The sequence below is a fragment of the Syngnathus leptorhynchus genome, chromosome 13, assembly GCF_054491065.1.
Source record: "Syngnathus leptorhynchus isolate UIUO chromosome 13, UIUO_Slep, whole genome shotgun sequence".
Classification (NCBI taxonomy): Eukaryota; Metazoa; Chordata; class Actinopteri; order Syngnathiformes; family Syngnathidae; genus Syngnathus; species Syngnathus leptorhynchus.
Window position 1 is genome coordinate 7095497 of NC_141207.1, and position 26081 is coordinate 7121577.

Below are 26081 nucleotides of genomic sequence, written 5' to 3' on the forward strand. Positions count from 1 at the left end.
GGTGACATTTATTCGATATTTTTTATATCAATAAAAACATGAAGAAGATTAAGAGGTCATCTGTCTTCTATCGGAGAAAAATCTTTACTGTATTAGGTGTCATAATGCAGAGTTGTGGCTCCATTGTGGCTACTGTTCAGAAACACCGACGACCAGCGGGGTGACAAACTCAGAGTGCCTAATCCCCATGGAGAAGGCCGGCGCCTGTGTTTTGTGCACTGTCACTCTTTCTGGATTATAAAATCCAGGACCGGGCAATTTTGTGCCCTCTCGAGCTCCACCGTGTCGCCCCAACATGGAAAAAGCGGGCGGCCTGGGGAGATAAACGCTGGGCTGTGTGCAGTTGTATCTGCAAGGCCCCGGCGTCTTGGCCAAATCCACAGACGGCCCGCCTTGGTTGAAACAAGCCGACATCGAGTAGCTGGCACTGGCCGGCTTGTTTGGGATGTGAGAGCCCATTAGTGGAGGGAGAGTGTACTTGTTGGGAGCGGGCACAGAGTCCGTGGTGCGGTAGTGCGTGCGGCAGCCCATGGTGTAGGACGGGGGGCGGCGCTGCAGGTTGCAAGGCGGGGCTTTTTCTGGGCTGTAAGTGCCTGGTCCAGGAGTGTGGAAGGGTTCCTCTATAAACACAAAATACATGGTCAAGTAGATGATGCAAATACTTTTTTTCTATTTAGGCTTCTCTAAATCTTAAAAAAAAAAGTTATAAAAAATTGATCAAGAGAAATTAACTATTCTGAAATTAACTCCGTGTTGGACACAATAGTAAAATCTTTGAAATGATGTTGCACGCTTTTAACTGGAAAACAGTACCCTCTAGCGGACAAATATATAAAACGTAAATTGTAACGTGAACGATAAACAACATAGAAATGACATTATTAACGTAAAAGATTGCATGATTTTGTTAAAATAAATGTGGGATCTTAAAAACTTTCAAAAAGTTACAATGTAGAAGCTCATATAATGCATACTTTGTATTTTAGTTCTGCCCAACATGGTGTATGCAGGTGTTCCATCTCTCCCTAAGCGAGTCATCTTCGCATCAATGTGATACTGAGGTCCCGGACTGCAGTCAACACAATACACTGCACAAAAAAACAAACATTGAGGTGCAACAAAGTACTCTTTCTCCCTCTAGCGGTTCACTTTAGATTGCGCCACCTGATGCCATTGACCATACAATCTACATACTATTGTCACTCATCTTCCCGTGGAAGGAGTATGCGGGGCTTGTTTGTTTCGTATAGTCATGGCCGATAAAGCCAATCATCGACGGTAGCCCGTATCGCCCTGGGCCGGGTCCTGTTGAGCAAAAAAAAAAAAATACCAAAATGTTATGTAGAGTACTTTTAGCTCATCAATAACAATTGCTAATTGTTGAACTTACCTTTTTCTTTGCCTGCAATAGCTGCATACTGTTTCTCCATAGCTCACTATGAAAAGACGCCTCTCAGAGATCTGTCTCGTCACCGAATCGTTCCAAAAGGTCAGGGCTGAAGAAGCGCCCACCTTGCTCATCAACAGGTGAGTAGCCCCTCCCTCTCTGCCATTGTAACGCAATCTGTCCCCCCCCTTGCTTCATCATGCAAAGCTCCCTCCAGCCTTTCACTTTCCACTCATGTAATTTTGCTCATCAGCCATGCGTGAAGTCGCCACGGAGACCGCCCGAGGCTTATCTGTCAGGCCCCTGCAGGGGAATGGATACGGCACATTCCAAAAGGGAAAAGTGACCGTGGGTGGGTGTCAAAGTCAAGTGTGACCCCTGCATAATGTTTGCCACAATGTTTCCTTGCCTTCCTGGACAAAGTTTGTTTACCATTCTCTTCCCTTCACTGTACCCGATGTGTACTAAATTGTGAACTTTGAACCAAGGTCAGGCTTGGATCACGGGTTTTTTCCAGGCAGTAATGGCCTTGCCGAGTTCCTGCAACCTTCTAGTATTTCATATTAATGCGACAATGGGCTCGTGGAAATTTTCTTCCCCCGTGCCCTCCGTTGACTCGACTCCCGCCATTTTGCAAATTTGATGGCCGCCGTAATCGAGAGGCTTGACAAGTGACATATGAAGAAAACAAGCATTAATCTTTAACAGGCTGCCGGCCACTGCTGCGTTGGTAACCCGAAACATTTGTTTGCTCTTTAACGTATGCACACGTATGTACATGTTTAGAAGGAAAGGGGGAAATAAAAGGCACCCGAGCAGGGATGGAATGTACAGTAGGTTAGGGCAGAGAGGAAATGATCTGCATGCAGACCTCTCAAAGGAAATGGTCATGCACATTGCGGCTTCAAGATAACATAATGGGGACACCATCCAGCCATGTAAGCATTTTCTATGGTTGTCCTCACACTCACTCCGATTGCCAATTTGGATTCGTCAGTGAACCTAACATGGAGAGAACATGCAAGCACTGCACAGAAAGGCCGCAACTGAGATTTGTCCCTTGAACCCTCTGAGCTGATTTGACCAATAAAAGGAATTCCTTTATGATCAATATGTTATGCAATTTGCTCTAAATACGTTTCAAAGGCCTGGTTTTGATTCCTTCAATTACATTTTGAACATGAAACGGTAAATCATTTTGCAACATGAGGTCCTCGGTTAGTTATGTGAATCACATCCGCTACGAGTAAATTCACAATTACAGTATTATTTTTTTGAAGACCACTTTTTGGGCGTGTAGACGTTCATAAAAAAAAACGATTTTCTAGTGATTGTTTTAAAGATCCGGTAGATGGCGGCAACGGCTGCAAACCTATTCAAACCACCACAAAAGAAGAAAGAAAAACACGTCACGAATGAGGGAGTTTCCGATTGGCTAGCAACTTCTTGCATTTTCACGTCAGGCCACCACGACCAATCGGAGGCAGGCGCGGGCGGGTAGTTACTTTTTGAACCTGCTTGCAATATATTAAGCTCGGAAATCAGCCTAGCAGTCAAAAGCAGTCAAGACTTGGGATCTACTCGACTTATTTGTTGACAGCCTAAAACAATTTTTTTTTTGATCCCTTCACATTTCTTTTGCTCTTCATTCCGACTCGCTTGTTGAGGAGAAAATGTCGAAGAAGGAAATTTACTACTCTGACAAATACAACGACGACGCCTTCGAATATAGGTAATCGTGAAGCTAAGTTAACCAACTGCTTTAATAGTTTTGAATTGTTTTCTTTTAGCGTGTATACGTTGCTTAACCATTGATAGTCAAACAATAACGCTTTGAAATCAACTGACATTGAAATAATTGTAGATGTCCTTCTCAGTATCGCTATTTTGAATGTGAAGTCACTCTCAAACACGACGTAGTCTGATTTACAGATGAAATCTAAAATGTTATGTTTTCCGTTAGGCATGTGGTTTTACCGAAGCAGCTGTCCAAACTGGTGCCTGCCTCGCACCTCATGACCGAAGAGGAGTGGCGCGGCCTCGGTGTGCAGCAGAGCCAAGGGTGGATCCACTACATGATCCACAAACCAGGCGAGTCACCAGAAAGCGTACACGCCCACCATTTTGTCAATTATGTAACTGACCTGCAATCTAATTTAAGTGGTCAGTCATTATGTCATGTGGTAATTTGCTGATAGATCAATGACATCATTGATTGGATCCGCACAATAAGACATTACAGCAAACACTAGCTCATTTGCCTAAATATAAATGACTTGCTGGGTTTCTTCAAAGCATTGGCACAATCTCTGATAGTGATAACCACTGCTATGATGTAATAATTACACATCAAAGCCAGAACTATTCAAAAACATACAACAGCATGCAACTGTGCCATCTGGAGCAGTTCTTAATCAATATTTCTCTAATAATATCACAAAAATATGGATAACATGCAAGAGATGGTGATTCTTTGAGGCATACATCAACATTTGCTTTGATCATCAACAATGCTGATGTGTCAAAGGGCAGCACACTGATGCCGTGAGGATGACTTTGAAATTTCATTGCTTCAAAAAAAAAAAAGCTTATTAGTTAATCTAACAAACGCGCTCGTGAGTAGTATATGAAAAGGACTCGGTTCGTAAACATCTTGTTTGTCGTTTCCTCCACAGAACCTCACATCCTGCTGTTCCGAAGACCTCTCTCCAAGCACTGATGCGCTGCTACATAGGCTAGCTTCCATTTTGTTTCCTCACCACCCGTTAGACCCATGTACACGTCATTCCATCGTATTTATACAAGGAGAACAAACCCCAGGTTCGATCGTTCACTCTCAGATTCCATCACATTCGAGTAAAATGACCCCATTAGCCAAATGAAGCTTACAATGTATATTTTGAGTACTTTTTTTTTTTTTTAACTGATGGTTGATATACCACTTAGTGGTACTTTTTATGTTTTATTTGTTAAATATCCTTTTACTGTGTTCCAGATTGTAAATATGTTGACTTTACTCTTCCCCAAATATATTTGATAGTTGTTGTTAAACAAATGTGAATGAAAAGATGCCTCATCATTTGCAGTGTATGGTTGATTTTTTTTTCTGGTTGGGGTTGAACCAAGGTAACAACAATACAGTTAAAGAAAGCATCACTTCAGGTCCAGATGGCGAGGGGTGTACTTTAACAGAGTTCCGTTGCTACAGCTGCTGCTGTTCAAAACACATGACTAACAATTGCTTGTCATGGAGGCACTTAAACAAAATGGGAGTTTTAGCAAAACTAAGTTCTATATATATATACTGTAGATGTTTATTAATTATGAACTAGGTTTAGTCAGGGTTGTCAATGTCTTCACCATATATTGACAGCTGAAAAGTGACGGACTGAAATTATAAATACTTTATTACGATACTTTTTTTTATTTTTACATTTTTGTTTGATGGTTTGTCATGAGATTTTTGTAACTCTCAAAATGACATACCTTGGTTGCGAAACACCGTTTCTAGTCTAATGCTCGGCTGCACTTTAGAGTTTTTATTTGTGTGTGACAAGCTTGGACAAATAACGTCCCACCAGAGGTTGCCGCAAAGAGCGGCGTGAGCTCACCCTAACACGTACGTGAGCATGAAAAACAACACACAACTGTAAATGCTACCAGTGACTCTGCTTATGAAAGACATGTTGAACTTTGACCTTAAAGTAACATACCCCAGCAGGCTTAGAAAGAAAAATTAGAAGGTGAGCGACTAAATCTATGGGATCATTTTGATTGTCTTGGATAGACCTGCATGTTTTTTTTTTTATCTTTTATTTAAAAATCTCAGTATTTGATATGTAATACAGGTTATGAGTCATCAAATTTGGAATTTTTACAGTAATTGGGAAAAGAACTTCATTTTTCTTTGATTGCATCATGAATCAAAATGTCACATAAAATAGCTTATGAACTGTACAATCAAATCTCCAAGCGTATGGAAAGGAAGGAAAGTTATCTCTGAGTATCCTGCTGTGAGAGAAAAATAAAAAGTGTGCATGAGTCCGCCGGGGACTCTTGGTGCCTATAAGTCCACCTTTGTCCTTAAAGATCCGGAAATCTCTGCTGGTTCTGAATTTCTATTAAATTGCTCATATTTTAGGCATACAATTGTAAATTGTAGTAAATAATGTATTTAAAAAAAAAAAAAAGACCCATTCTGTTTTCATGCATCATACTCCTGTCAAAATACACCAAGGATATATTTGACAGGAAGGGGCGGAGCTAAACAAGTGTGTGCGGCTAATATTAACCCAGACTGGAAATTGAAAAACAGTGAGCACCCCCCCTAATGATAATTAGAACCTCTAGCTCCAAATAAATACCACAGATAGAAAATATAACAATAGCTTAAAGTTGGTTGTAATTACAAAAAATATATATATATATAAATACTTGATTATTATGTGTTTTTTTTGTCATTCTAGAGATTATAAAGGCAGTACTGTGAATAACAAAGATGCTGTGGTGATAGAAGGAGCAGGAGGGTGAACATACACACACACACACTGTATATATACACACACACACACAAATACACAAGCTCACGTTTCCTTTGGGGCTTCTCTCTTCACTTGCCATTCGCTCGTATATTCACAAATAATGTACAAAGTGGACGTAAGGGATGGCTTCACCTCAGCATCTCTGTGGAGGACAGGGAGACAGGACAGTGGTTGAAATTTTTAAAGGTCTCGAAACGAAAAATTGGTTAGCAAAATATTGGGTTAATTTGATAACATGATGTTATTGGAAAAGAATGCCGGGGGAGTGCTCTGTACCATTGTTCGGGACTGTTCCTTGTGTTGGCTGTGGGGATTTGGATGTCCGCGGGCAGAAGGATCTTCTGCGCTGTATCGGGGTCAGCTCGGGCGATATGGAAACTGGGGTCCCGCGCCTCGCTGTCGGCCAGGAAAGGCTCGGAGTTGGCGTCGTAATCGTAAGAGTAGTAAGACACGTCGGCCATGGAGCCCTGCTCTTCCTCACCTGGACAGATTGCACAATAAGGAAATGTCAAATCTTTTCTCTCTCTTCTGACATTTGCTGCTGCACTATTACTTTACAGACACAAGAGGGCGCCCGTGCTTAACATAATTTACCTGCACACTAAAAAGCCCTACAGCTACCTTGCAAACTGTTTTCAAGTGAGCTGCATAGTTGAGTATGTTTGTTTTATTGGTGCACCAATCCCCAAGAGTATGCACTAAAAAAAAAATAATAAATTCGGGGGAAGTTACAGCTTAGGCTTGTGGACTCCAGTTTGAGAACCAGTTTTAATATAAATCATCTATGCACATGTTTATGAGAAATTGCAACAGCATTCCTTTCCATTGTGAAGCTTCTGTGTAATGTAGACCTTTGAAAGCAACGACCCCGGAGCAGACAAGTCGCCGCACGCCGCCTCGTATTACGTTCACACACCTGTACAACACAACGCAAATATTCCCCTTATCGTCCCACCCGCACACTCATCTGCAGTGTGTCGAATCCAGTGAAAGGTGTTTTTTGGCCTCGTGTGCCAAAAGTAACAACGGTAGCCCGTCAGGAATGTTCTGGAAGCGTCAGAAGACTCAAACCTAATAATCAACTTTGTTATTGTCTTCATCAGATTGTGGACATGTATAGCATGCAGGAGATTCAATATGTGTGTGTTTGGTGAGATTACCTGTGTGTATGGGCACTGAGGGTTGTTCAGTCTCCTGGCTCGCTATTGGCTGCTTATCTTCTGCCTTGGTCTCCACTTGAAACACACACGTCACATGCATTTGGTTCAAAAGAGATTTCCTCACCGGTCGTGACCACAACAGAGTTTGATTGTTGCGTCGTGCGGTAAATGCTAACCAGAAGAAGGAACACGTTTTTGGCAAAACAATGAAGTCCACTCAGTCCCGAAGGAGGCCTGCGTTCAAATTATTCCAAAAATAGCCTGGCCTAGAGGTGGACGGCATGATCACAAGTGGATCCGATTGTCGTCAAAATGGACTAATGACCCTCACTGCGCATGAGTGTACACAAACAAACACCCAAACAAAAACAAAAGTTAAATGCTCCATTATTTGTTTCTTCCTCTTCAAAGTCTTGTTTCCCCGCACTCGTGAAGGCTCCTTTTGTTGTTGGGCTGTGCGTCGGAAAAGGAATGTGACGAGGATTTCAAAGGCTCGGACAAAAGCGGTCTGTCGTTTGCACAGAGCTCTCTAATACAGGACCGGGTCAGAGAGAAAGGGGGGGGTGCGTGTATGTGAGTGTGCAAGTTGAGATCCATAAAAGTGCTCTCTTAAAAAAAAAAAAAAATCCAGTCATCAGCTCAACATCTGAACAGCTGTTTCTGCAACTGAGATCATTGCGCACAGCAATGCGAATTGACACATCAACACACTGGCCATAAATTTGAGGTAATTACATACACGCACACACCGACTACATAAATACAAGCAACTAGCCTTGCTAGCTTAACTTAAATCAGTCGTTGAATCCAAAGCAGCCCCAGCATGAAGCTGCTCAACTTGATGTGTAGTTAGTTCTAATACGTGAAAAATAAGTAAAATCACATTTAAACCACGGAATGTTTTGCTAGGAAAACACTGAGCCTAGCATGTATCGTTTCTTACTGTCAGGACACTGCGACACGGGGGCTTGCTTGATGCGCGTTCCGTTGCGGCAGGCAAACACCTCCATCTGACACAGGTTCTGGTAAACGTGTCCGTCGGAACCGCAGACGGGCTCCCCGTCGTAGCCGCAGTCGCGGTAACACGTGCAACGTTCAAACTGCTCCTCCTCCAGGCAACCAAAGACGTTGTTGCACTGGTTGGCCTGCACGAAACCTGTCGGAATCTCGTTATAGAAGACCGACGGCGGCAATAGGTGAGCGGTTGGGGTCTCACCTGTCCAGTGGTTGGACGAACTTTCCACCTCGTTGCAAGTGGGGCCGTCGCACAGCTCCCGGGCGAGCGGGCTGCTTTCGCTGACGTTGTAGAAACGGGTGGCCTCGAAGGCTGTAAATCAAACGGCAGACTGTTTTAATCTGAGTTATGGTTGCCCTCGGGCAAAACAATGTTAGCTAGCGGTGAAAAATGGTGTAAAAAAAAAAAAAAAATTGCTCGAGATGTAAAAACTGTAAAAGTGTCAAATGAATTTCATTGCTTTGACAATAAAATTTGAATTGCATTCCATTCATGGTTTCAAGGTCATGGGTTGTTTCACATTAGGAATGTTCGATACCAGTACAGGTCATTCTGATACTGAGTACCGATACCTTGACTAGTATTGTTACCTTAAATTTTATTGAACACTTTGTAAAGTCTTCCTGACACAAATGACTACTGCCGAGGAGGACTTGATGGGTCAGATTAGATTTATATGATATAATAAGGTGGGTATTGAAAAATCAACAGCTGATGCACAACGCTAGACTCATTTAGAGGAAAAAAATAAAAAACATCATAAATCAGGGTGACTTGAAATATTCACGAGAGGCACACCTGGTTCATAGTAGTCATAGATTTTGACCGGAACAGGCGCCGTCTTGCCCACAATGTATTCCCTGACAGCCTGGAAGGCCACACACGTCATGCACTGGCTGGGGATCTGAAACGCAGGCCAGTAACAAACACTTCATTTCACTTTTTTTTTTTTTTAAACACATTTTCAACTATTCTTAAAACCTACCTCATCAAAGTAGAACAACACTTTCCTGCCGTTGAGCTCGTACCTCTTCAAACCAACACGCTTGTCCATCAGCAGCTGTTGAGGTAAACAAAGAAGCAGACGTCAATGGGGGACACCAGTAGCTAGCACCTCAATGGACTGGACAGCTCCGGCTCGGTTCTAATTAACACGACATTAAATGATCCAACCTGAAGGGGAGAAAAATTCTCAATGCGCTTCCGCAAGCCTCTACGTGTACGCCTTGTAACGATGCATTATGTTGTGCGGTGTACACAATCATCAAGGTCCATATGGTTCTCATTTTAAATCCACTTAGAATGTGAACCATATGCGCTCTGCTGATACTTGAGTTTAAAAAAAAACAAAAAAAAAACTCATGGAACGGAAGAGAGTTCCTAGACCCAAAAGTTGGATGACCTTTGATGATTTTACGCACCCTCTCAAGACTTTCGACATCTGCTCGGAAACCGGAGATCATGGGGACCTCGATGACGGCCATGTTAGAGGAGCCCGAATGAAGCCACCTACAGAGAGAGAGACGGGTGAGGTGAGCAAAAGATACGCCCGAGAGTTGCGTTGGGGGTCCTCACCTGGCGCACACTTCCAAAGAGATATGGAAGTCCATTTTGTCCTGGTGAGCCGCCGGGTCGTCGTCGTCGATGGGCGCCCGACGCTTGCGGTTGAGCTCCGAGCGGTTGTCGGCGCGGCTGCGTGGTCGCGAGGCGGGGTGACGGGACGACGAGGAAGACGGAAGAGGTGGCTGCAAATGGCGGCCTTGGAAAGCCTCCTTGAGGTCAACCTTGAGCTGGAAAGCCGGCTTCGATATCGGGTCGGGTACGTTGTAGGAAACGTCAATCTAGGGCGGAATACGTGGATGCGTGGTTAGGCTTCGCTTTCAATCTTGCGAAATGAACATATTTGACATCCTTTGAAACAAAACAATCACAGTCAAGTGATGAGAAGACTGGAAAGATGAAAAGAAGAAAAACAACAACTACAAGAAGCTTTTTTTTTTGTTTGTCCCGTGTCAAGGCAGGAAGTAATTAGCATCCTGTCCTGGGGAGTGCAGGACATAAAAAAAGAGCAATTTCCTAAACTCTAACAGATTACTCCAATTGGATGATTCATTTGTGTGTTGAAAAGGAGCAACAACAAGCTGGCGGCTGCCAACAAATTCCTCCCCGCGAGCCGATGAGGTAAGCGTGCGGGAGAAATGCAACAAGTGTGTGCGTGTGTGTGTTTGTGAGAGTCACACTGTGTTACCTGCATGAGACAGCAGCCTTCTCCTTTGGCGCTGACAAAAAGGCCCGTAGGAATGCTGGGAATCTGAGCCGCCCCCCCCCAAAAAACGAAAAAAAAAGAGTCAACAGGGAAGATTGCGCAACAACATCAACACAACACCAGCCTTGTTTATTGCTACATGAAACCTGATGAAAACAAAGTCATGCGGTTACCTTGGCGCTTTGCACGACTTTCTTGTTGTCCTTGTTGAGTTCAAAAGTCTCCTGGAAGTCCAAGTTAGTGGAGGCCAATGAGATGGTGAGGTTGACACCCGCCACGTAGGATAGGATGGCGTACTCGGACAACGCTTGCAGTGCCACGCACGTGTCCTGCCACACGGGTCAAGAAAGCGAGAAAAGGTCATCGGCTTGAATCTATACTCTTCAGCGGTGCCTTGGCGTGCGCAAATTGGCCACCAGGTGGCAGTCTAACACAGACAAGTTGCAGTAATATTACTCTTCACAGAAGATAAATCATATATGCCTGGGAGTACGGCTATCTACATGTGCTGCTGCACCGTTTGTGTTCAAATATTCTTAGGTCATTAAACCAGATGCGCTTTGTTAGTCCGTCAATATTGTTAGCATTCTAAGCTAGCAAAAACTTCCAAGCTTCCTTGTAGGCAAAGCTAGGTGGTTGTTCCAAGCTTACCTGTGTAGAAGAGAAGCCACCAAGAGCATTTCGCTGCTGGGAAAGCCATTTGACCACAGGCAGGGCTGACGCCACGTCCCCGAGGAGGGTGTAGGTGAGAAGACCGTAGGCCGTCATCTCCACTTCTGCCGACACCACTGGCAACAGACACTCGAGATTTAATAAGGCGTGTGCGGTGGATACGGAGTGGACCGATTGGTCAACCTGATTGGGAGAGACCGCCGCTGAAGCCCATGAACGTGTCTTCGTCCGTCATCGTGCTTCCAGTCAGGCTCCAGTGGGTGAGTCCATCTGCGCACATGTAGAGTGGATTTTTTTTATTTTAATTCTCCCTCACATTGGATCAGAGTTTGTGTTTCAATGTGATGACAGTACCTTGCATAATGGCCATGTGGTTGAGGCGGCGCAAGGAGAGGGGGGCAAAAGGGCTGCGGAGCAGAGCCAAGGTGTATGCGCACAGGGCTGTGGTGTAAGGGTCGTCCGCCGAGTAGGTGTTGGTCTCAAGGAAGTCCTTGGCTTTGGCCACTGCCACCTTCTCTTCCTGGACCAGCGTCACATGTTTTGTTTCAGCGCTAGTGTAAACACGATTGGGCCGTGCTACTGGTGATCAGCTATCTGGTAAACATAAATGTTCCACGTGCACACTCGAATCTTCAGTTTGGGTGCGGCTTGAATAAACTTTCCTCCCCTCCAGCAACAAGTCGAAGGCAGGCTTTCATCTTTGGCAGATATGACCTTGCCCCCAGAGCCGCTCACTGCGAGTTCGTCTTTTCATAAAGTGAAATTGGAAGGCGATGGATCGTTTGCTTTGATGTGAAGGATTTTATAAATTTGAATTTCTTGCATTTTTCATCGGTTGTAAAAGATCAAGGGGGAGGTCAGCATGGGTGAATTCAAAGTAAGGCCAATGTGTTCAACTATGTGCAATTGGAGGGAAAATGTTTTCTTAAGAATTATGGTGGAATACATCCCATTAAGCTGTGATTTTTTTTTTGCATTCTTTTAGAATTATGGTCAAAAATTCAACCGCGATAACAAAACTAAATCTCCCAAACACCTAGCATTTGAACAGGGGTGTGTAGACTTATGAGATTCACTGTAAATTGCTTGTAATGTCAATGTGCTAGAGAGGACGACTGAAGTCAAAAAGAGAATTGATTTAGGAGGAATGTAAATTCTCCTTCGCGAGAGCAAAATGTCTATGCGCATTACTCGTAAATGTTTTGACACGGTGGAAAAAGGTTATCAGATTTGCAGCGCTGTCTTGAGGCATAACAAATGTGAGCAAGCGGGCGGCCTGCCAGCACATCCTTCCCTCCGGCTATCTGCAGTTTGCTCCCACAGCTGGTGGGATGCCACCTTTTGTTGCCCTTGATGACTCCATGAAATGAAATGAAAGCCGTAAAATCAGCACTACATCCGATGTAGCAAACAGGAAAAGTGTTTTTGTTTTTACAGGGCTTGTAAAAGACGTTTAACGGCACTCAAAACCAACGGAAAGAACACGGCCCAAGCGAGACTTTGGTGGAGGTGTCATGAATAGCAGAACGATTGATTAATTAATTATGATTTCTTTTGATTGTGTGGAATGGTTTTTGGGGTTGAATTGCATTACTTGGAGGCCACCACTAGAGGCGCTGTTGGTACACTGTCAATTATTTTTGGGGACAAAAGAAAGGTCATCTTTAAGCTACAATTGTACCATGGCACGACAGCAATATTCTGCTCAAACACACAAATAATATGAATAAAAAATAGATAAGAACAAAAAATAATAAAAAATATACGCCCCCTCCCCTCGTGCTTACGTCAGTCGATATCCCGGTCTCCAAAAGTGCTGCCACCACGTAAGCCGTCAGGGAGATCTTCCCGTGAATGCCACCCTGGAAATGGAAGAAAAAAAATTCAGCTCTTTCATTGAATACCACTTTATAAAGAATTTTATGTTGTCCATCCATTCTCAAATTCAAAGCAGTGCAAGGTCAATGTCCAAAAGGACAGCTAATTAATGAAATATCAAAAATGAAAATAAAATTGTGCCTTTCGTACTAAACTTCCATCTACCTGCAGGTCTTTGTTGAGAATTCGCCCCATGGCTGGGAAGGAACCATCATCTCGCTGATGCCTGATGAGCCACGACTTGGCTGCTCGGAGCTCCTCGGGGTCAATGAAGATGAAACCCCGCGACTGGGCGAATGACTTGAGCACAAACGCAGTCAACCTGATAGGGGCGGGAGATATTGTCAATATAGATTATTTACATTTCAATGTTAATGTACCAGTACCACCTGTTCAATCTTCTGAGGCTAACCAGTCTCAACGCTGTTAGCTTAAATCGAAATACCGTATGTTATTCAGAATCAAGTCAAAGTAGTAGCGGGATAAAGAATAAGCTTTCCCCAGGTCCACATCATAACATGCCAATCTGGACTTTTAACTCAGACAACACCCATGTACGCTCTTCAAAAAGATGTCCCAACTGGCCGCCAAATGCTCAAAGAGGAGATTTGGATGTGGAACGCCAGAGCTACCATGAGAGCTCCTTCATAGCCAAAACACGAGAAAGCGATGTTTCCTATCTTCGCCGACAAGGTCGTATCTACACTTGTTTCGAAATCGACCTCAGGGCAAAACAGTAATAAAAAATAAAAAAAACTGAAACGTGTCTATGGAAGGAAATAGCACCCTGAGAGAATATTTTTGTTATTTGTTTATGTCTCCAACTCTATCTTTGTGTCTTGTTATGACCAGCTGTGAGTTTCATCTAGCTAGTCACATGTGGGCACCAAACGCGAATGATTATTTTTATTTTTTTTCACTGAACAGCAAACATGATGAGGAAGGAAGGGGTGATAAATAAAAGAGGCTTGCTATTTGAGAAGTTACAGAGACTCTCCACACTACGCTTTTTTTTTTTTTGTAGTCGTGACTGTTGCTTCCACTGTCAATCTTCCACCAAGTTGTATTTTTTTTTGCCAACCTGTAAAAACGTTTGCGCTAGTAAAATGCCCGACATTTCTTCTGGATAACAACAAGCCTCACGTCGACGGATTCATAAAGCACGATGTCGTCCGCCATCTGCGTTGTGCTCACAAGCCACGCAGGAGTGGTGGCAGCGTTTGTTACATCCCGTCAGTCACGAGGGGAAGAGGTCAAGCTTTTCCCTGGCGCTGAGCGACTATCCCGGCGGTGAGTCATTCAGCCGTGCTCTCCGCCAGGAAAATGGCATCGAGCGAACGTATAAGTCTGTCTCCAAGAGCAACAGGGGTCCCGTGCAGTGTCATGGATCTTGCTGGTGTGCAAATAAATCAACCTACCTCCAGAAAGCAATTACGCAAGTTTGTTTACGATTCTCGCTTGTTTATGCAAGCCGCTGATTTACAACGCCGGCTTGATTATATATCACGATGCCCACCTTTCCCCGTAAATCAACCCGGAGGTATGCTCCGCGCGAGAGGGCCCCAAACAGTCGGAACCGCAGCCTCCCCCATGGAGAACACTGATGTCATTCTTATAAATATTATGAGATGGCTCTGTCTGCCTGACCCCAAATGAGAATAAACACCACAATGGGAGAAACAGATCGCCCGTGTTGTACGTGTGTGTGTGTGTGTGTGTGTGTGTGTGTGTGTGCTGAGACGCTGCTGAAACTTTGAGTGCTTTGGCCGGTGGCGCGCTAGTCCCAGTTAAAGTTGAAGAATGCGGAGCCTGCCGAAAACACAGATTGAACACGAAGAGATGTGTAAACTTTGCTGACAAGGACTTACCACATACTTCCTGAGGAATCCCTCTCCCCGAAAGCACTGTAGGAGCCGTCCTGACGTTTGTAGGTCAGTTGTCTCTGGTAACCTGGATAAGAATGGGGGAGGGAGGGGGGTAGTGAATTAATTTCACACAAAAAAAAACATACTTCTTAAAGGTGGAACTATAAAGTCATAACTGTTGTTGTTGTTTTTTTTAATCATTTCTTGATTATTTTTTTGACCTTGCTGCTTTAGAGTGCCTCGTTGTTGTGTGCGCGCGCCAGAAAGGGTGGGGGGAGTTTGACTGGACAGCCAGTGAGTAGAAGTAGTCTTCTTCAACAAATCCTCTCCAAATAAAACTGGCACAATCCACTCAATGGATGTTATGAGTCTTCTGAGAGGCCAAAGTGAATACGAGGTCTTCTACATTGTGAAGACTAGGAGAAAAGAGCCATCACGGGTGAGCCGGTTCCAGCCCATAATCCAGAGGATTCACTGCCAACCGGGTCAAAGTTCCCCTCAGTTCCACGGACAAAATCCATTATCCAAAGTAAACGTCACTCCTGGAGTTTCCACAAAAACGTAACGACGGTTGACCAGTTGCCAACAATTTCCTTCCACACTTTTTTGCACGGAGGGATTTGAGTTGTTGAGAAGACACACTCCCATTTCCTGAGTTTTAACAGCTGCTGTGCCTCACTTGCGGAAAGTCTGTCGGGTATGATGAACCCAATCAACTAGCAGGTGGCATCCTCAGTATGGAAGATTTTCAAATTGAAAGAAATGAAGTTGGGAAAAAAATTGTACCTTGCAAGAGGTAATCGGTGGCTTCATTCTCCACCTGAACGCTGAGCTGCCGAGTCTTCTGCAGGTACTTGAGCACAAAGACGTTGGGCGCGAAATGGATCATGTTCTGCTCCCCGCATCCGAACGGCAGTCGGAGCAGCTTGTCCAGGTTGTTCAACGTAGGCCCCATCACATCGCCTAAAAAAGGACACCCATCGTTCACATCGGTTTCCAGTGAATCCATATTGTGAACACGTTACCGATCATAAATGCAGAGGCGCGTTCAGATCCCGGCACCATGTTGTGCGGGACCCCAAGAGTGAAGGCCTCGTTGTGGTTCTCATCAGAGTCTTCCTTCCTCCAGATCTTAAACTCCCCGACCGAGCCCCACCCTGTGGAGAAGCCTATGTGTCGAACCTGAGGGGAGATTTATCTCTGTTAAAAAAAAAGAAATCCACTACACATGATTTGATCAGGTTTTTTTTTTTTTTTTTTAAAGACTAACCTGTAAAGGGCTGGTGCCGGACCACTCAAGGATAAGTGATGAATTGGATGGATGTAGACCATGGCCCACCTGAGCAAAGTCCAAAAGTTATCAACAAATGCTATACTGATAGCTTTGACCACACAGATTATAAATATCAAAAGGTCAGCAGCGTCATATACGCAGACGAAGATACCCACCTGGACCACAGCTCCCTTCCAGACGATCCAGAAGCTCCGGAACTCATCCCAGGAGAGAATATCCGGCGTGGGGACACTGACGAGCGGCTCGCCCATCTTACCCAAGGAGATCCAGGAGCGAGTGTTCTGCCGACCCCCCAGAACGATCTCAATCATCTCGGCGCTGTCGTGCGGGGTGGGCGAGAGGGCCAAATGGGCGTCGTTGTGCGTCTTCACCGCCACTTGGAACTGGCTCATTTTGGCCGGCTTTTTCACGTATTGATACTCGTATTTGTTGGGGGTGGAAATGTGAATTCTCTCTGGTGATGGGAATAACATATCTGCACTTTATTTTTAGTTTTTGAAAGACTCAAAGATGAATGAACTCGCACTTACCGTTGGGACAGAAGAAGACACTATAGGTGTACTCTCTTGGTAAGCCTTCTGGCTGCAAAAGGGGGCGGGGCATGAGAACGCAAGTCAAACAACAGATTGTGTGACATCATGATAGATTGCCGCTCACTTACCTCCACGAGGACAGTCCTACGCACAAAATCCAGGCCAGCGGGTGACCTTCTTTCCTCGACATCATTTCCTGTTTTGCTTGACTGTTGTGAGTCTGAACAGCAGCTGGTTTCACTGTAGGCGATGGCTCGGGCTGTCAAAAGAAAACAGAGGAAATAGAATGTCAAAAGCTTAGACACGCTAGAATGATGAGAAGGAGGTGAAGCAATAATTTGGTCGAGTAAACAACATGTGACTATTAAGCCACATAGTCTCAATATGTACCATATAAAAAAATTTATATGCCACATGTAACTTTGATATTTCACTGATTCCCTTCACATGCCATCCATCAAAATGGAGATTATTGTCACTTCGCAAAATTATCCCTGGAGCTCACATTGTCATTACTAAACAAATCATAAGTCAACATTATTAATTGCCTGGCGATAAAAGTCAACATGGCAAATCATCACACGCTAGTCTAAACAATATTTTGTGGACATCGTGTTCAACATCCAGCGCATTACACAAGACAAACATGCCTGTACAAGGACTCTCGCATTGGAAACGTGGCCCCGTGCCAATGGCGGCTCTTTGTGTGTGTGAAGTGAGAGGGAAACATAAGGGGGCCAGGGGAGTCGGAGCGGGGCCATGAGGGTGGGGTGGGGGGGGGGGCCCTTTGACCGCCGGTGACCTGCAAACTCATCAACATGCCACTGAGTGTCACAGCACAGCTGTGGAGGCTCCCCCGCTGCTGGCCTGCTTTGTTCTCACATGTTTTGTACCTGGAGGTGGGTAAGCAATCTCAAAAGCCAACGAGATGGCAGCTTCTGCGGATACCTGTGATGTTTGCCGGGCCCAGCTCGCTGAAAGCCAACACGATGGTGGTGGGCGTGGCCTCCCCGGGAGCCACGCACTTTTTCCTGGTAAGATGATGCTTTCCAGGATGACCAATAAACTTGATGCCCTTTGGTACTGACACTTTAATGTGAACCTGCAAAAAAAACAATAAGGATAAAACATTGTCGAAATAAACAATCTCGCTCACCGTCCCACCCTCGTAAGGAGCATTCCCGCCAAGGGAGAGTATTTTTTTTTTTACTCTTTGAATCCAAACTGACTCATGTTTCTCAAGTTCCCCGGAGGATTAAATGCCGCTCATTGTCCAGCTCTGATGGAGGAATGCCCTTTATCCACCCTCCAGAAGTCATAAATAAAATCGGGAAAATATAGGAATCGCATGTTGTCGGGATGGACATCAAAGGAAGGCGCTACGCCCCTTCGCATCTTCATCTAACACCAAATCAGGCCCATCTGCAAAGATTATGATGTCATGGCTTCGGAGTGCAGGATGGGTCCCGTTTGAGGCCAACTTCCAGTTTACGGAGATTCTCGGAAGGGTGTATTCACATGAGGACGTTTCAACCGAGCCGGACGTTAGCATGCTCGCGAACTTGCTGTGCCATCCTTTCACATAGCAGCTTATGTTCAATCATCATCATCATCATACCTCGGCACACGTCGGCAGATAGTTGTAGACAGTCAGGGGAACTTTGGTTTGCTCCCCTCGGATCAAGCTGTAAGGCAACGTGAAGTCTACGAAGAAAGGCTTGAAGGTACGAAGCTCCGCTCTGGTGGACAAGCCCAGCCCTTTGTCTTTGGACAACCCGACGGCTTCCGTCACCCACGTGGTGATGGAGTCGGGCACGTCCAGTCGTAGCTCCGCCTCGCCCGTTTCGGCGCTGTCGGCCAAGGAAAAAAAAAAAAAAACCTCTCGGTGAAACATCTGTGTCAATATCGGGTTTTTCACGTAGGGGAGGGGGTGAGGCTTCTTAACGCCGATTGTAAACTAACATAGAAGCATCTTTGCTTGATCAAAGAACTACTTTAATAGACCTTAAGGGCAAATCAAAGCTTTTTTTTGGAAAGTAGTCCGAGCCAAAGGAAATCTGCCACATGGAAATCTACCGGGGCAGTTCATTTATATTGGCGGAAAATGAATAGAAGGAGTTGTTGAGAGTGTGACAGTCGGCTCCAAGATGGGATGCTTTCAAAGAGCCGCATTCACACACGGCTTCTGGAAAGGAGATTTCCATCATCTCTCGCACTTTCCTCCCTTCGCCTGGCTTATCTCGCATCGGCGTTCAATACTGATGGGATTTGACATACCTGACGTTGAGGCAGTGCCACACCCACGTCTCCGGGAAAAATGTTCGCCTCCGCTTCTCGGGTCTGCGAGCCAAACACAAGCCGACATCAGTAAAAAAGGCCTCAGCTGCTCACAATAAAACATCTCCATAAAAGGGTCGATGATTTACTCGGGATTTGCACGCTGACATTCGACTAAGTCACGTCATGTGTTTAATGTTCATCACCGCAACGAGTAGCATTAAGGAATGTCGGCACGCAATACGGACGAGCAATCACATCTAATTCCTTTGTTTTTCTCCGCTCGTCCGTTTCCGAGCGCTGATTGAAGACCGACGTGTGTTATTAAAGTCACGAAAGACTTGTTTTGCTTTTCAACTATCGAAGGCTCGGCATACCAAAAAAGAACTCCACATACAATATTCAAAATGCATCTGGTTGGATGGATTTATTTTTTTTTTTTTTCACACGTCCTCCTGTTTCGACGTACCTGAAGGCCGGGCGGGAGTGCACGGCGGCAACCATGGTGGCGCTGTGCGGCTGAAAAGCCGGGACCGCCTCGTCGGTGTACATCCCGCCGCTCTGCCGGTGGTTCAAACTCACCACGTCCGTCATCACGACGAGCCCCGTTTCCTGTGTTCGACATACGCAAGAGATACAAAGCAATCAAAAATGTATAATGTATAGAATTATGGAATATAAGTCGGGGGTCAGCAGGTCAAAGTGCGCATTCTCACTGTGAAAGCAAAGCGGGCATCCTTGGTGATGTCCCAGTGCCACGGGAAAACCGAGGAACGTCGCCGTCTCTTGGACGAAAGGCCGGGCCACCAAAAATGCCCGTCGTCTTTCTGAACGCCAAAGGCGTCGGACACGTCAAAGTCGGAAAGCTCCTTGAACACCTGAGGAAGACATTTTTCATAAACAATCATTTTAATGGTCTTTTTAATTGAACTACTAAAAATAAACTTTTCTCACCTCATCTGGAGTGAGTTGAAAGTCCGGCTTCAACAAGTAAAGACTTTTATCCACAGCGGCCACACAAACACAGGAGCCCCTGTCGGCACGAACGCGCATGCTCACCGGGTCACCCGGCATGGACTGATTGGTGGACAGACTGACGGACACCTGCAAGACAGAGAAAAGTACAGCAGTGCTGTCTGGTGACAATGCTTGGAACTCAAAACAATTTAAAAAAAAAAAAAAAACATTTATTCATGCTGACAGTGCCATCTAGAGGCATAAATAAAATACAACTGGTTCATGAAGCAAATTTGAAGCCTCATTTTTCCATCACTAGTATTAAGCCTCAGTCAACGGGTTCCACCGGCCTCCTTTCTGCCTGCGGCCTCGTGTCATACCTCTGCAACATCCACTACCCCCGCTCCTCCTACGGCGAGCGAGTACACAGGCCGAGTGTTGTAATGGCATACCGGGGAGCTGTAAATACTTCGGGGAGTTAACTCCACCTAATGCAGGCAGGAACTCGGCAGCTCTCACGGGCCAGCACAGCTGTTTGTTTACCGGCTTTACAAAGTACGCCAAGCTGGTGCACAAGCTGGCTGCCGACACGCTTACCTGTACTTTCTACTTTACCTCAAATCATTTGCGATCCAGAATAAATATCATGGCATGGAAGCCACGAGCGAATGTTTGCAAACCTTGTTCTCTAAGGTGGGCTGGACGGAGATTTGAAGACTGTCCGTGACGCCTTCGCCATTCTCCCGCACGTAGTAGACGAGCAGACGGCTAAGCGGCGCCATGGTGGGGGTGACGGTGAAGCGCAGATACGACACGCAGTTGTCCATCTCCGTTTGGGCTGAAGAGCCTGCGTACGTGTTTTACGGAAACATTGTCGGGGGGGAGTTTGGACAGATTTTGGCGTAGAACGCGGGATTTACCTGAGGCAGACACAGGCGAGTCAGTGGTGTGAATATTTTTATCAAAGGTGACGGTGGCTCGTTTTTCCCGGTGAGAGGCCGTGACATTGGCGAGCTGCTGGCCTGAGAGGATGATGTTCCCCCGGGATGCCACCTCGTAGTGCAAGGTGAAGTTACACGGACATGTGGATTTGAGCGCCACTTCTACCTCTTGGCCGACCTAAGACGCACATGAGAAGGGTATGTATTCCAAACTCATCTATTAATGAAGCAGAACCAACCTTGAGAGGGACGCCGGGACTCTGGATTTGGATGTGACACCTGCTGGGTGAGTACCAGCTGCTGATGGACAGGTAGCTGGGCAGGTACTGGTCTCCGACTGCCTTGCCTTCGATGGATGTCACTTTTGTCTACATAGCAGCAAAACGAAATGTATTTCATCCATCCGTCCATCCGTCCATCCGTCCATCCATCCATCCATCCATCCATCCATCCATCCATCCATCCATCCATCCATCCATCCATCCATCCATCCATCCATCCATCACTCCATCACTCCATCACTCCATCACTCACCTCCAGCCACACATACTGGGCCGCGGTGGGGATGGACGGGATCTCAAACGTGGCCTGACCGTCCTTGGAGATCAGTTCACTGGTGTAGACGTTGTCTTTGGGGGACAACTCAGCCTTCACACGCACCTTCACACCATCAGCAGGGCTCCCGTCGGGGTAAGTCACCTCAATCTAAACATACAAGGAGATAAGAGACTCCTAAAGTAAATGACCAATGGCCACAGTTCTGCATCAAATCCCGTCATTGTGCGTCTTACCTTCCCTTTGTAAGGCAGACCCGGCTTGAACTGTTTGCGCGTGTCCTTGGAGTACCGAACGTCAATCAGCTGCTTATGGACGGCCGTGGAATCGTCAAAGGTGGTTTGCCTGCTTCCGTCCGTGCTGGTGAGCGTGGCCCAGATGCTGACGGTGCCCCTGAAGTGGTCGGCCACGTCCGGTGGCATCATGTCTTTGACGCAAACGCTGAAGTTTGCCGAGCCTTTCATCTGGGAAGGGAAAAGCGGAACTCCGCTGACGTCGGTGTCCGACATAATCCCGACGCAGGAACTGACCTCCATGTTCATGATGACAGGACGGCCCATCTCGTGGCGGTAGTATCCCACTCCATTTATCGTCATGTTAACGCTCAACTTCCCCGACACTGCTTTTCCAAACGTGTACCTGTCCATACATGCGAGGTGACGCTTACAAATTAGATTGTTAACATTTTGCAAATTCTTCCGTGACTCACCTCGCCCGGACAGTGGCCTGCTCACACGTGTTCAGATCCCGGACGTAGCGAGGCGGATCGATGGTCAACTCAAACTTGGGTATAACTGTGAGATGAAGTTAGAGCACTATTTAAACATTGTTTTGTTTTTGTAGTCCGATTTTTTTTTTGGTTTTAATGGTGCTCACCATATTTCTGCACTTCAAATGATTTGTTGTACGTGTGGCCCTGCACATCCACAAAGATAAACCACTCTCCAAACACGGGTTGGTCAGACAGAGGGAAACTCATGTTGACAATCCCTACGTGAGAGACAATCCTGGCTTAAATCCAAGATAAACGTCACAGTGCGCAACTGTACTTTTTCCCACCATATTTAACAGACATGACCAATTTTATTCGATTGGGACGAACACAAAAGAGCCCTGAAAGGTGAGATTAACATTTCAAGTCATGGCTCACCACAGCAGATTGATTTGAGACTTTTCCACTGCACCATCCTGGATCCTCTCGGGTCCTGAAAGAAAAAAAAAAAAACAACACAAACAATTCAAAGATATTCTCCATGAAATTGACGTTTCACTCGTTGATGTTGCACGTAGATGTTTGATTTTCGTCCAATCAGATTTGAGCCTCTACTGGAGCTCACTATGGAAACATCTCCAGAAAAAAAGAAAGAGCAGCTCGCTGATACGGTTCATCGATGGGGGAGGTGAAAACCAGGCTTCAATTTCACGCTGTGTTTATCCTCGCGCTCTTCCACACTTATCGAGGTGAGCTTCCCTGGTTTTCTCACCCCTGACCGGATGCGTGACCCCCCCCACCCCCACTCCCTCGCCCCCTCCTTCTTGGGTGGTCCCACCTGACTCCACTCACCAAAATGTATGCCTCAATCTGCAAAAAGAAAACAAAACAAATCAACACCAGTAAAAAAAAGTGGAAGGTTATATGAAAATAAACCTTACCTTGTCATTCACCGGCCTCAGGTCAGGTGTGACCGTGTAGATGTTGATGAGCACTGAGGTCATAGAAACACAGCGTTAGTTAACGACTTAGCATGTACGCTAACATCTCGCCATTTATAGAAGCAATGTGCCATTTTGTTTATCAATTTTTTTTCACACATGGACCAGGTCATTCGTCGAAAAAATATATTCTGTAAAATATGTAAAAGTTCATTTGAATAGTAAAATAATCAGTTTATGTATCAGTACATTCCTGCTCCACAGTATTTAATTAGCTACATTCCCTTCATGCAGGAGCATACAATTACCAAATACCTCCAAGTTTAGTTCAACTTGACTGCATCTTTTTTTAATACACGTGTAGTGATTGATTCCAATTCAAAAGGCCTTTCAAAAGAAAAGAAGAAAAAAAAAAAACCTGGCATGCGGATTATGTGGCAAACTAACTAGCAAGCGCGCTGTCACCTTTGTGTTTGGGCTTGTAGACGGGCTTGTCGGTCTGGATGAAAACAGCCGTGCCCTTGCTCTCCACCGTGACGGTGGTGTGGTTGTGGAAGATGTAGCCCCCCTCTGCGAGGTGACGGTTGCCCCACAGCTTCAGGTGGGCTTGACCTCTCAGCCCCGAGGGGACCTGCCGACACACACACACAAACACGGGGATTACCGAAAGCAAATTAGGTCAAAGCGGGGGGGGGGGGGGGGGGGGGGACTCAAGTGTTGAAAAAATCAAATCAAATCAGTCAAAAAATATCTGTCATTATATAATGCAGTGAAACCTACAATAATACATTTAGAAAGATTTAACATGGCACTTGATTGACTCACCTTCAGCTTAATGGTGCCTTTGTCTAATACACACAAAAAAGGGGGGGAAAAAAGTCAAATACATATATTGTCCATGGTAAACGGATGACGATGAAGAGACCACGTTCTCACCCAGCACGGAACCGTGGCTGTGGGCCACCGCCTGCCCCTTCACGGACAGCTGGACCTGCACACGAGTCTCCGCTTTGGCGTTGAAGATGGTCACGCTGATGCTTTCCTCCACGCCCGCTCGGAACACCGAGGGAGCCGCCACCAAGTAGCCCCTTGAAAGAGAGAACGGTGGCCAGTGATTCCATCATTATGCTATTCTGGCTCTGCCGTTATTCTTATGGGTGGTCCATCAGCCCCCCAAACCTTGAAGTCTTGTTTGGAACAAGGTAACCGCTAAGATTCCACACGCTCGTTCTGACGTTTAATTGAGGGAAGGGGGCCCGGCCCGCCACTGGGGTCACAGTGCAAAGGCCAAAGCTTTGATGCTCAAAAACAGGCTGGAACATTAAAAAAAAAAAAAAAGACTAATTGAAGCCTTTGGATGAAAGACTGACTGCCATCTGGCATAGTGGGGGGGGGGGGGGGCTCCATTAGGGCTACCACCGTAACCAGCAGATGACGCTGTGTTTAAAAAAAATATTATTTTTCATTACAGAGCAGCTTCATAGGAGACTAGTCCAGCATGTACTCCACCTTTCGCCTTCCAGGAAAATACATTCGGTTCACGAAAGACTCTAAATCCTCCACAGGGTTGTGACTGAATGGTTGTTTAATTTCTCCCCCTTAAAGGGATCCCTCAACCCTGGAGCTAAAAAAAAAGAATCCTGCTCAAAGTAACGTGCAGTTCTTCATATTTCAATTTAGCCCTAAGTCCCTTAAGCCCATTGGCTGACTTTTCCCTCTTCTACTGAAGATCACTGAAATTAGGAGTGAGCACACCCTGTTGCATGCCTGAGAGAAGGATCAGGTGGTTGGCATTACAGCGCCGCGGCATTACAGCCAGCGGCAAGTGCAGTTCCTGAGAGTTTGAGAGAGCGAGTCATGAGAAAATCCTCTGGAGGGGGAAGAGGGGGGGACCAACAAATGGACTCGTTTGATCTACAGTGGGAGGGGGGGGGGGGAGGCCTAGATGAGCCCCCCTGGATCAGGTGCTTATATACGGAGTCACATGGCCTTCTCGCTGGATTTCATTTCAGGTTCATTTTGTCCTAAATTTAAGCAAACACATGTTCAAACTCTGGTATATTTAAAATGTGTCATGATACTTAGTGATGGGCAAGTACAAGTTGTCCGATACCAGCCACCGATACTTGAGGCAAGAAAAAAGTACTCCTTGGCATTAGCTGGCGTTATAGGATTTTGCTCACTTTTTTTTTTCATTCTATTGAATTAAAAATTAAAAAATGTATTTGAGCTCTTGTGAAAAGTGTGCCACTGGCTGTTCAGAGCGCACAAGCCTTTACTGTTTGAACAGGGGCGTGTAAACCTTTTTTTTTAATCCACTGGAGATTCATTTGGGTGCACATGCAATCATAATTAGGATTAAGGTTATTATTTTCTCCATTTACCGATGCATTCTACTCACCCCATGTCCATTGCAACAGTGGTGCTCACTTTGCTCATGAACAAAGTCCACCCAAGAAGACCCAAAGCTGTCAAACGGAACATTTTGGCAGCGAGGAGGGCTTTGGTTGTGGTCTTCCACCTTCTATCCAGATTTTTTTTTTTAACCTCAATAAATATTATCAGCGGTACTTTCCCCCCTTCTTTTTAGAACCGCTTCAGCCTCTTCATTGCTCTCGACGGCAAAGATCATCAGTCGTGTCCTTCTCCCATGTGCCTTCTCCTTGGCTTCTTCAGCCGCCTCGGTTCCCTTCGCTCACACTTCAGCATTACAAAACTAGCGAGCGTTCTCCCACTTGGCCGCACAACTCAAAAATTAATCAAACAACTTGGAAAAGTAGAATGAAGAATTAGCTTGAAGTTCAGCGAGGGGATCCTCTCTGCTTCACTGCCCGGGACTGACTGACTGAAGCCTACAAGCGCAAGAGATTGCGCACGCACATGCACGAACACACCTCCAAATTGGATGTTCAACACACTTTTGCTGCTGCACGTGCTTCTATGAGTAAATTGAGCTGATTCTGGTGAGCAAAGAAGCGAAACGGTCACTTAAAGAGAGGGAGGAGACCTTTTTTTTGTTTTTGAACAAAGAAAAGAAGGTAAATGCTGAAAGAAATGTGGTCAGGCAGTATTCTTTTTGGTTACCAG

General features: G+C 45.5%; 3 protein-coding genes across 3 annotated transcripts; 1 reads left to right on the plus strand and 2 right to left on the minus strand.

Annotated features, from left to right (window-relative positions):
- Positions 1-11: 11 nt before the first annotated feature.
- On the minus strand, positions 12-2134 carry cimap1d (CIMAP1 family member D). Its single transcript, XM_085927847.1, has 4 exons — positions 1391-2134; positions 1195-1305; positions 975-1088; positions 12-620 (listed from the first exon to the last, which is right to left on the minus strand). Exons 1-4 carry the CDS (start codon positions 1428-1430, stop codon positions 130-132), a joined length of 756 nt encoding a protein of 251 aa, XP_085783973.1. The 5' UTR covers positions 1431-2134; the 3' UTR covers positions 12-129.
- A 758-nt stretch (positions 2135-2892) lies between these two features.
- On the plus strand, positions 2893-4466 carry cks2 (CDC28 protein kinase regulatory subunit 2). The gene is made up of 3 exons (XM_085927848.1): positions 2893-3119; positions 3351-3478; positions 4063-4466. Exons 1-3 carry the CDS (start codon positions 3061-3063, stop codon positions 4104-4106), a joined length of 231 nt encoding a protein of 76 aa, XP_085783974.1. The 5' UTR covers positions 2893-3060; the 3' UTR covers positions 4107-4466.
- cpamd8 (C3 and PZP like alpha-2-macroglobulin domain containing 8) lies at positions 3987-25834 on the minus strand. The gene is made up of 44 exons (XM_085927846.1): positions 25396-25834; positions 23931-24082; positions 23820-23842; positions 23460-23625; positions 22995-23047; positions 22906-22923; positions 22492-22546; positions 22218-22331; positions 22051-22135; positions 21872-21980; positions 21578-21805; positions 21321-21491; positions 21026-21154; positions 20766-20964; positions 20526-20692; positions 19843-19992; positions 19605-19766; positions 19358-19500; positions 18889-18951; positions 18230-18461; positions 17560-17713; positions 16740-16870; positions 16609-16660; positions 16234-16532; positions 16055-16123; positions 15810-15966; positions 15571-15747; positions 14788-14869; positions 13085-13241; positions 12829-12903; positions 11396-11561; positions 11225-11311; positions 11021-11157; positions 10543-10698; positions 10352-10414; positions 9679-9944; positions 9525-9612; positions 9089-9163; positions 8902-9007; positions 8305-8415; positions 8032-8244; positions 7089-7163; positions 6205-6409; positions 3987-6070 (listed from the first exon to the last, which is right to left on the minus strand). Coding segments are annotated over exons 1-44 (5604 nt in total). The 5' UTR covers positions 25479-25834; the 3' UTR covers positions 3987-6069.
- Positions 25835-26081: the final 247 nt, after the last annotated feature.